This window comes from Mus pahari, chromosome 23, assembly GCF_900095145.1.
Source record: "Mus pahari chromosome 23, PAHARI_EIJ_v1.1, whole genome shotgun sequence".
NCBI classification, from domain to species: domain Eukaryota; kingdom Metazoa; phylum Chordata; class Mammalia; order Rodentia; family Muridae; genus Mus; species Mus pahari.
In genome coordinates this window covers 24,484,194-24,494,489 of record NC_034612.1, presented here as the reverse complement: position 1 = coordinate 24,494,489, position 10,296 = coordinate 24,484,194, and the positions used below count along the sequence as shown (strand labels likewise).

At 48.9% G+C, this 10,296-nt stretch overlaps 1 protein-coding gene across 2 annotated transcripts in view; it reads left to right on the top strand.

Moving 5' to 3' along the window:
• The window catches only part of LOC110313163 (S-adenosyl-L-methionine-dependent tRNA 4-demethylwyosine synthase), an 88,407-nt gene that overhangs the window by 23,590 nt on the left and 54,521 nt on the right, over window positions 1-10,296 (top strand). For both annotated transcript variants that reach the window (XM_029533928.1, XM_029533927.1), the window contains exons 9-11: window positions 1,914-1,966; window positions 7,369-7,487; window positions 9,266-9,375. In XM_029533928.1, coding sequence (XP_029389788.1) covers window positions 1,914-1,966; window positions 7,369-7,487; window positions 9,266-9,375 — 282 coding nt within the window. The remainder of the gene's footprint in view (window positions 1-1,913; window positions 1,967-7,368; window positions 7,488-9,265; window positions 9,376-10,296) is intronic.

Below are 10,296 nucleotides of genomic sequence, written 5' to 3'. Positions count from 1 at the left end.
GGCACAGGAGCAGCAGCAGGCAGGGGTGGCACAGGAGCAGCAGCAGGCAGGGGTGGCACAGGAGCACAGGGTGGCACCAAGAGAGTATCCACGAGTAGGTGGCAGAGTGAGCTAACTGGGAATGATGTGAACTTTGGAAACCTCCAGGCTCCACCCCCAGTGACACTGCCTTCAACAAGAGCACCTCTCCAAATCCTTCCCAAAGAGTTCCTCTAACCCGGGACCAAGCATTTGAACTCGAGCCCATGAGGGCCATTCTCATTCACACCAGCACATTCCTTTCCCTGGACTCCATTTCCCCACAGGCTCGGAGCCATGCCATTTTTTTTTTTTTTTTAAAGATTTATTTATTTTATATCTAAGTACACTAGCTATCCTCAGAGGCACCAGAAGAGAGCATCAGATGTCATTACGGATGGTTGTGAGCCACCATGTGGCTGCTGGGATTTGAACTCAGGACCTTTGGAAGAACAGTCAGTGCTTTAACTGCTGAGCCATCTCTCCAGCCCCTCAGGGCCATATCATAATGTACAGTGCACAAGACCAACTTCTGAAGTCCCCATTGCCTTTCACGTGCGCATTTTCGTTCTCTCCATCCACCATGGGTTTCATGGATTGAACTCAGGCTTGGCAGCAAATGCCTTTACCTCCCGAGCCCTGTTGCTGCCCTAACCTGAAGAGTTCTTTGAGTCAGAGTGCCACGGAGATAACCGTCCAGCTGTGTTTGCTGTAGCCCTGTAGCCAAAGGGCTACAGCTCCCAACTAGTCAAGATGGAGATGGAGGCAGACTTGGTGTTAGCAGAGGAATGGATGAAGAAAATGCCCATATGCGTTTTGTTGGACCATAAAGAACAACAAAATTGCCGGGCGGTGGTGGTGCACGCCTTTAATCCCAGCACTCAGGAGGCAGAGGCAGGTGGATTTCTGAGTTCGAGGCCAGCCTGGTCTACAAAGTGAGTTCCAGAGGACAGCCAGGGCTACACAGAGAAACTCTGTCTCGAAAAACCAAAAAAAAAAAAAAGAACAAAATTACATTTGTAGGAAAGTTGATACTGTAGATGATTTATAATAAGCTGGGCTTAGAAAGACAAATGACATTTCTCTTTCATCTATGGATTTTATATTATATGTAATACACAAAATCATTGATGTGAGCCTTTGGGGACATTTCTCATTCAGACTGCCACATGTTGAATGCAGTGTGTTTCCGGTCGAGGTCTTAGTCAACCTTGTCAGCTTGACCCAACTGTCACCTAAGAAGGAAGTCTCAATTGAAAAATTGCCTTGGTCTGGTTGGCCTGTTGGCATGCCTACAGGGAATTCTCTTGATTGTTAGTGGGAGGGAGGAGCCCACTGTGGGCGACACCATTCCTTGAGTATGGTCCTAGACTGTGTACAAAAGTTAAGCGAGAGTGAGCCATCCAGCAGTGTCCCCGTACTTTCAGCCTACTCCCCCCCCACCCCCAAATTTCCTCAGTGATAGGCTGTGACCTGAAAATATGGGACAAATAAACCCTGTGCTCCCTCCCGGAAGTTGCTTTTGGGCTGAGGGTTTCAACGAAGAAAGAGGAAGGAGACGAGGTTTGTTTTGGACACTGCTCAGTCCTTGGGATTTATTACTGAGACATTGGCCTTGAGATTGCTGAGCTCCTGGAAGCCAAAAACCTCCCAACATGACAGTGGCTTAATTTATTGTTTGAGTCTCTGTCATTAATTGAATATATGTTTTATTGATTGATTAATTTTTTTTTATTTTTATTTATTTATTTATTTTTTTGTGAGCTAGGGTTTTTGGCAACACGGTCATTGAGTTCTGTAACTTAGTAAAGAAAAGTGGTTTTGCTCAATCTCGTTGTTTTCTGCTGTGAGACTTTGGGTTCATTTTTCTTTCTGTTGTCTGCTTCTCCCTGTAGGGTACCAGCTGATCGGCAGCCACTCTGGTGTGAAGCTTTGCAGGTGGACAAAGGTATTTATTGGTTTTATTCAAATACTATTTCTATTTCCTGCACCTTGTTTATTTTTTCCATTTCCTTTGTGTGTGTGCACATGTGTGGCGGTCAGAGCACAGCCTACAGGATTTGGTTCTCGCCTTCACCTTTGTGCGCTCTGGGGACCAAACTCTGGTCTTCCAGCGTGACAGCAGCCACTCAGATGGCTCCCGTATGGTTCTCAGCAGTGCTGTTGCGCTATACTTCACATACAATACGTGGCTTATGTTAGTGTGTCGATAGCCATCGTCACAGTCTGACTTGGGGATCCCTCTCTGGAAGACAGGCCAGCATCAGCATTCTCGAGTCTTCCCCCAGCTCTCCCAAGCCATCGATCTGCCCATTGTCTCCACATGAAGTGGCTCATTCGACATTTCAGAAGACTGGAGTCATAGGTGTGGCTCATTGCGCCTGCTGCTTTTTCTCCCTGGTCTGATGTTCCTGTGGCAAGAGCTGTTGGGCACCATGAATCCGCATTTGATTCCCCACCGTGGCTGATGGCATTGTCTGTTCCTCCTTGTCTGTTTACTGAGACGTTGATGGGTACTGGGGTTGCTGCTTGTGCGTTGGATGTTAGAAGCAGCGGTACCTCCAGGGACATCGCTTCGTGGATGGGATTTATGTGGAGCACACTTCCGCTGTCGTTGGTGGATCATGCCCGGTTTGTGTGGTCTTGGGGCTTGAACCCAGGGCCTCATTCCTGCCGGGTGAGCACTCTACCTCGGAGCTACATTCCAAGAAACTATTTAATCCTAACTCGTTCCTCTTCCTTCTTCTAAGGTACAAATATTCCTTAGAATATTAGAAAGAGACGTTTGCTCTGATGGTTTCTATTGCTCCGTCTCCTTTTGGTGGCCGCTCCACACATTAGTTAATGGTGGTTTCCACATGTCACATTCCCCATGGTTCTCTTTTCCAGTTGGGTGACTTCCACTGATGTCTAACTTGGTGCCTTCTGCGCATAACCAGTAATAAGCAGTGTCTTTTTTACCATCGCTAAATTCAATTTTCAGATAGTAAATCCCATGCATAATTTTGAAAATTGGTATTTCATCCAATCTATAATGAAATGAAAGAGGAAGCACTTTATATTAAATCTGTCTTTCCATGCAGAATGCTTAGATGCCTTGGGGAGGGGCTGGCTGCTGTGTCTAGATCTGCAGTCCCACTTCCTCCAAGGCTGGCTCCTCTTCTTCCTCTTCCTCCTCTTCTTCCTCTTCCTCCTCTTCTTCCTCTTCCTCCTCTTCCTCCTCTTCTTCCTCTTCCTCCTCTTCTCTTACACTTCCTCCTCTTTCTTCTCTTTTTCCCCTCCTCTGTCTTCTCTGTTTTTTCTTTTTCTCTTTCTATTCTTCCTCCTCCTCCTGCTCCTCCAGCTCCTCCTGCCCCTCCTGCTCCTTGCTCCCTATGTGTGGTGCTGAGCTTCAAGCCGGAGTCTCCTCATCTGCACTAGTCAGGCATTTTATCCCTGAGCCCCGCCGGCAGCCCTCCCACTTTAAGTGGATCCATTTAAATCTGAGAAAGATTAGAAGAAGTTTCTCTGCATGGGAAGCAGTGAGATGCTTACTTATATATGGTGAGACTAAGAGGGAAGCAGCCCTTACCGAAGGAGGGCTGAGAGGCCCAGGGCTTCATTCAAATGAAGAAAGTGAGGAAAGAGGCTGCACGCAAGACACAGACTCAGACCTCATTCATAACTCAGAATGGGTGTGAAGTCCTGAGAGGTCACCTGGTACGGGCTTGGCATGGAATGACACAGAAAATCGGCCTTATATCTTGAAATGCCATGGCTCATGGTCCATGTCTTGGTTCTAATTTATTTATTTTAATTTTAATGTAAAGTGTGTTTGTGTGTGTGTGTGTGTGTGTGTGTGTGTGTGACATGCGTGTAGTGCCCCCAGTGGCCAGAAGAGGGCACTGAGTCGCCAGGCTGGAGTCAGAGGTGGTTGTGAGCTCCCTGGTGTGGGTGCTGGGAACTGAACTTGAGCCCTCTGCAGCAGCACCAGGGGCTCGTCGTCGTTTCTCCAGCCCTGGTTCTGATTTGTAAGACGACTTGGAGATGGTCTCCTTTAAGCCATTCCTACTGGACTGGACCATGTGTTGAAAACAGGAATAATGGGAAGGCCGAGGAGGCTACTGTGGATGTCACACCTGTGGTGACAGTTTCAGAGCGAGTGATGGGCAGCCCTAAAACAACTCAAGCAGTGATCACTACAGGTAGATTTGTATTCATCCACTTACTCATGGGGATTATTAACAATGTATGTGAGGTCAGCGGAATATTTAAAAAACAGATTATATTAATAAGGATTCTACAGACAGTTATTTTCTTTATCTCTCTTGACTATTTTGGATATAAGGTCTTACTGTGTCGCCCAGGCTGGCCTTGAACTTCTGGTCCCTTTGAGTCCTGAGATTACAGATACACACCACCATACCTGGCCATCTCGAGGTCCAGCTACACATGAGCTGTCCTGCCTGAAGGTACCCTGTGACTCTGAAGGTGACAGTGTCTTGCTCAGCAGTTTGAGTCTGGGCCAGTCTCACACTTTCCATGTCCTGTCACCGTGGCTTCTCGTTCTCCTCGCTCTGCTGCCCTGGTGCCCCGCTCTCCAGTCAGCACTTCTGTGGCTTTGCCTTTTCCCTTGCCCAGGAAAACAGCTGGCAGCGGCCACCCTGGGCTGGCATGATGGCTCAGTGGCTTGCCACCGAGTCTGACCAGTGGCATTCAGGAACCATGCATGACCCATATGGTGGAAGGAGCGAACCAAGTCTCACAAGCTGTCCTCCCGTATACAGGATGATGATGGTTGTCCAGTAAAACATTTCGTCACTCAATCCGACCGGGAAGCTACAGCTATGTCCATGGGTGTGGCTCAGCAGGGTACTTGCTCACGTGCAGGAAGCCTTGGGTTCCTCCATCTCCAGCACTGGGTAAACTGGAGGGGTCGTGTGCATTCATGTTCCCAGTACTCTGTGAGTTTCTGAAACTCACTTTAATCCGGTCTGGGTTCATCCTGAGAGGCAGGCTGGCTGAAATGGAATGTGCGAGAGGAAAATGGAAGCCAGGACAAAATTTTCTGTTCGAGGCTCAAAGTTTAATAACAGAACTCCGTTTAAATAACATGGAAAAATTCCCAGCCCCCTCCTCAGTCTTTGCAGTTGCCAGCGGCAGTCCGATCGTAGGCGGGTCCAAGGATTGAGGCAGGGATGAATGTCTGTTGGCGTAGGCAGTCTAAGGTTGCTGCATTCTGGGAGATCGGGGGGGGGGGGGTGTCCTCTTGGTAGGCGGTGGAGACAACTCTCTGGAGGGTCTCAGCGCCTGTAGGGGGCTGGCGCTTTGAAGGAGAGTGATTAGTGTAACAGCAAGGTAGGCTTGGCAGCAACAAGGAGCTGGGAGACCCCAACAGTACTCCTTGGAAGTGCTTGAGATACACTTGAACTTGGCTACGTAGAGTGTGTACCCATCCTGTTATATGTAAGACCCTGTCTCAAACAAAGCTCCCACATAGACTTCCTGAAAGACAGGGTAGCAAGGGAGTGAAGCCCCAGCCGGCAGCACTTGTCACAAGTCTGAGTGAGGTTGTCTTATGATGAATGCCTGGCAGCAGCATAATTCTCCTCTGAACAATTGTGGGGATGGGTGAGTGACCTCAGTCTGTAATTCAGTGTCCCATTAAGTCAGAGTTTAAGGCCCTGTGCTAGGTGACAGGTCCCTGCACTGGGTGGCACTGATTATGTATGGGGACTGGGTCATGGATTGCTACTCATTTGGCGAATGTGAGTTATCTGTGCGGTGAGGACTTCAGTCACAGTGACAGACGTCAGAGCCGGGACTGTTGCATGCCCTTAGCCAAAGCAGCACTCTGGGTGTGGAGAGGGATGGAGAGGAACTTGGTGAGAGAAGCAAATGATCTGACATCTTCCTCCGAAGTTCCACGTCAAGGGTTGGGCTGGCATCCCCAAACATGCCGGTAGGGCTCAGGCATCATCTTCTGGGCAGCTTGGGGTTCTTTACCCAGGAGCCATGGCTCTGAGGCGTGCTGTGGAGGAAGGTGGTGAGAGGAGGGCAGCCGTTGGGCGTGGGGAGCATCGTGTTCTCCACCGGAAAGGAGATGGCGACAGAGACGAGCGCTAGCTTACTCAGCCTCACAGAAAGGCACATCTCCTTAGGCTCTGCAACCTCCTAGCTTGAAGGGGAGCCTATCTAAATGAGTTAGGCAGGCCCAGTTCTCCTGACAAAGGGCACTGGCACTCCCATTTGTTTTTTGTCGCTACTTCATAACTGTCATTTGGTACTGTTACAAATTTTAATGTAAATATCTGATATGCAAGATATCTCATAGGTGGCCCCTATGGGGTCAGACCCACAGGTTAAGAACTACTGGTCTAGACTCTCCTCACTGACAGAATGCCCAGGACGTTGCAGAAGAGTCACCTGTCACACACAGCAAGGACTTGAGAAAGTCATAACTCAGATAGCAAAAGATAATCAGCTGCTGTCAACAGGATGGAACTGGGTGAATGCTCTGAGCAGCTCCAGCAATCAAAGCATCAGTGGTTTCCACACAAAGGAAGGAATAAAATAGTCCAGTAAAGAGCAAGACTAAAAACACAACAGAGAAGCAGAATAACAGATAAAACAACTTCCCGAGGGCTCAGCCTTTGGGCAGGGGTGACAGCCTCTGGACTCTGACCCCAGCAGATCGATGGCACAGTTTGCACCCAGAACTGGTCAATAGGATTTACCCAGTCTGAACCACAGAAATCAAAGTAGATTAGACACAAAACAAACAGAACTCCGAGTGGGGCCTCGGGGATTTGTGGACTAATGAGATGCTCCGTCAGCATCTCCGATATTGAAGTACCAAGATGAACGTGGGGAAGAGAGGGACTGAGGCAGCGTGGTCACATACTGCTGACAGCGGGGGGCACATGCTGGGAAAAACACAGACAGAACTTAGTTATTGGTCTGTGTGGAGGTCAGAGGACAATTTGGAGGTGTCGGTTCACCCATCTTGTGGGTCCCAGGGGTCAAACTCTGGTCAGCCGGTGCTTTTACCCCCTGAGTCATCCTCTACCCTACAGTGCTGTCTTCAACCAATGCCTTTGGGTTGAGGAGATGGCTCAGGGTGAAGGGCTTGCCGTGTAAGCCTAGTGACCTGAGTTCAATCTCGGACCCACATAAGGGTGGCAGAGAGAGTCAATTCCACAACGTTGTCTTCAGACCTTCACATGCTGTGGCCTGCCTGAGCCTGCATGCACATCTCATACACAGTAATAATAAGCAAGAAAACTAGAGCGTGCAAATAGAGAAACAGTGCCTAGCTGTTGCGTTGCTGTTATCCCATTCAAATGATGGCCTGTTCCCTGCTTGCCACAGTCGATGCTGCGGGGGAGAGGAGGTTGCTACAAACACACATTCTACGGCATCGAGAGCCACCGCTGCATGGAAGCCACCCCGAGCTTGGCGTGTGCGAATAAATGTGTCTTCTGTTGGCGGTAAGTGGAGCCATGCGGCGCGGTGTGGTGACCAGGGGCTGAGCACTGCCCGGGGAGTGTTGGACTCGTGTGCTGTGTGGACCAAGCTCCAGCAAAGTGTTTTGTTTTTTTTTTTTTGAGACAGGGTTTCTCTGTATAGCCCTGGCTGTTCTGGAATTCACTTTGTAGACCAGGCTGGCCTCGAACTCAGAAATCCTCCTGCCTCTGCCTCCCAAGTGCTGGGATTAAAGGCGTGTGCCACCCCCACCCCCCCAGGTTCAAGCAAAGTTTTAAGAAGAATGTCAGCCTACATAGCCATGAATGTGTTAACCTAATTAGTGTCTTATGGTTTTATTGCTATGAAGAGACACCATGACCAATGCAGCCCTCATAAAGGACAGCATTTATTTGGGGCTAGCTTACAGTTTCAGAGGTTCAGTCTGTTATCAAGGTGGGAAACATGGCAGTGGGCAGGCGGGCATGGTGCACGAGGAGCAGAGAGTCCTACAATTTGATCAGAAGGCAGCTAGGAGGCGACTGTCCTCCATAGACTCCTCTGCAGGAGGAGGCTCTCCTCCATTCCTTGGAGCTTGAGCACTAGGAAACCCCCACAGTGACACATTTCCTCCAACAAGGCCACATCTCCTAATAGTGTTGCTCCCTGTGGTGGGTCAGATACTCAAAACAGCTGAGCCTGTGGGGTCCAAACCTATTCAGATGACTATAATTCGTGTTATAAAAATTATAACTGGGGGCTGGAGAATAGCTCAGTGGATAAGAGCACTTGCTGCTCTTACGGCTGAGTTTAGCTCCCAGCTCTCACATCAGGTAGTTTACAGTTGCTGGAAACTCCAGCTCTATGGGGATCTGATGTCCTCTGGGCTCATCTGCACATACATTTGTATAGCCACATATACATAAACACGGGAAAAAAATCAGAGCTGGACGCAGTGAGGCCTGTATTTGTTACATATTCCAAGGAACAAGGAGAAAGAAATAGGCAAAGAGTAAGAAGTGCTGACCGAGGATGTGGCTTAGTTGGGAGAGGGCTTGCCTCTTGTGCATGAAGGCCTGGGTTCCATTCCCAACACTGCATAAACCACATACGGCGGTCCGCACCATAATTCCAGCACTGGGGATGTGGGGGCTAGAGGATTAGAAGCTAAAGGTATCCTCAACCCCATGGGGAATTTGAGGGCAGCCTGGGCTATATGGGAGTCTGTCTCAAAACAAAAGACTGGAATAGAGAGAGAAAGCCACGCCCACCTTTCTGGAGACCCTCAAGGGCCTGGTATAGGTTGTAGTTTCTAAGTCTTGAGCACTTCGGCTCTTCTCATGTGGTTTAGGAACTGTCAACTCACAGTGTTAATGCGCTGGCCAGAGGTTGTCGTGCATTTGTGTCTGTTAGCAGGACTAAAAGCAGGAAGAAGGAGCCAGAGAGGTGGCTCAGCAGTTAGAAGCATTTCTTCCATTTCAGAGGACCAGGGGAGCCGGTGCCTCTCCTGGGCTCCTTGAATACCTGAACATAGGTGCACATATACCCACAGAGATATCCACAAATAAGTAATACAGTATTTTTCTTAAAAATCAGGTTAGTTGTTTGGTCAGCTTATAGCTGGTATTGATAGACTCTGAGCCAAGAGCCGGGCAGACTGCTAAAGGCCCTCTCCACCCGTCTCTGCCATGTGCCGTGACTCAAGTAGGGACGTCCTCTGAACAGTGGAGCTTTGCTGGGCTAGTCACAGTAGATTCTGGGATGTCATATCAGAAGACCTTAGTACTTTGCACTGTGTTTACAGGCACCATACCAATCCTGTGGGCACTGAGTGGCGGTGGAAGATGGACCAGCCAGAATTGATCTTGAAGGAAGCCATTGAGAACCATCAGAACATGATTAGACAGTTCAAAGGTATTTGCCTACTTGCTTCTTTAGTTTATTTGCCTTGTTATGAGACAAGGTCTTATTATCTCAGACTGGCCTTGAACTTGCCTTGTAGTGGAGGACACCTTGGACTTGTGATCCTCGTGCCTCTGTCTGTAGTGTACTGGCATTACAGGTGTATATCTGGTCTTATCCTGTGGTGGGGATGGAAGCCCGGACCTCATGCATGCCTACACGCTAGGCACACATTCTACTGGCTGACCCACATCCTCTCTGAAAAGAAATGCTAATACCCATCAACAAAGCCTGGATCACAAGGAAGGAAGGATGGCCTCTGTAGGCATAAAGCTTTTGCAACCTCCTTTTAATAAGGGTTCAACCTCTCCTCTAGCCCACCACTCAGAAGTAGTGGAAGAGAAAATTTATTAGAATTTGGGGGAAGTGGACCTGATCAGCAGTAGTTCTTTGGGGGCGAGCTCAGTCTTTAGTCCAAATACCGTTCAGTAGCTTGCAGACCCGTCCTCTAGGCAGGCAGACACCAGGCACGAACCAGCAGCCACAGTCCAGTCCTTTCAGCAAGCAGACACCAGGCAGCTGTAGTTCAATCCTGAAGAAACCCCAGGCTCGCCAACCAGACCAAAGTGAGGCTGCAAGTTATTGCAGGTACCCCGAGAGCAGTTCCTGGGCCAGGTTCTCTCAATGGCACCGTTATCACAAGTTGAGCTCAACAATGCTACGTAAGGTGAACCAATCCTGTGCTCAGTACTCCCCTCCCACTGTCTGTGGGGTCATATTTGTACTCCTTCATCCCGGGTCCTTTCACATGTTTGCTATATCCAAACATCCTTTCACCAGTGTCTGCTTCAGGAAAGCAGCTTTTCATGTGGTTGCTTTAGCAAGACATCCTTTCACCTGTGTGTCCCTGGAAAACATCATTTGACATAACTA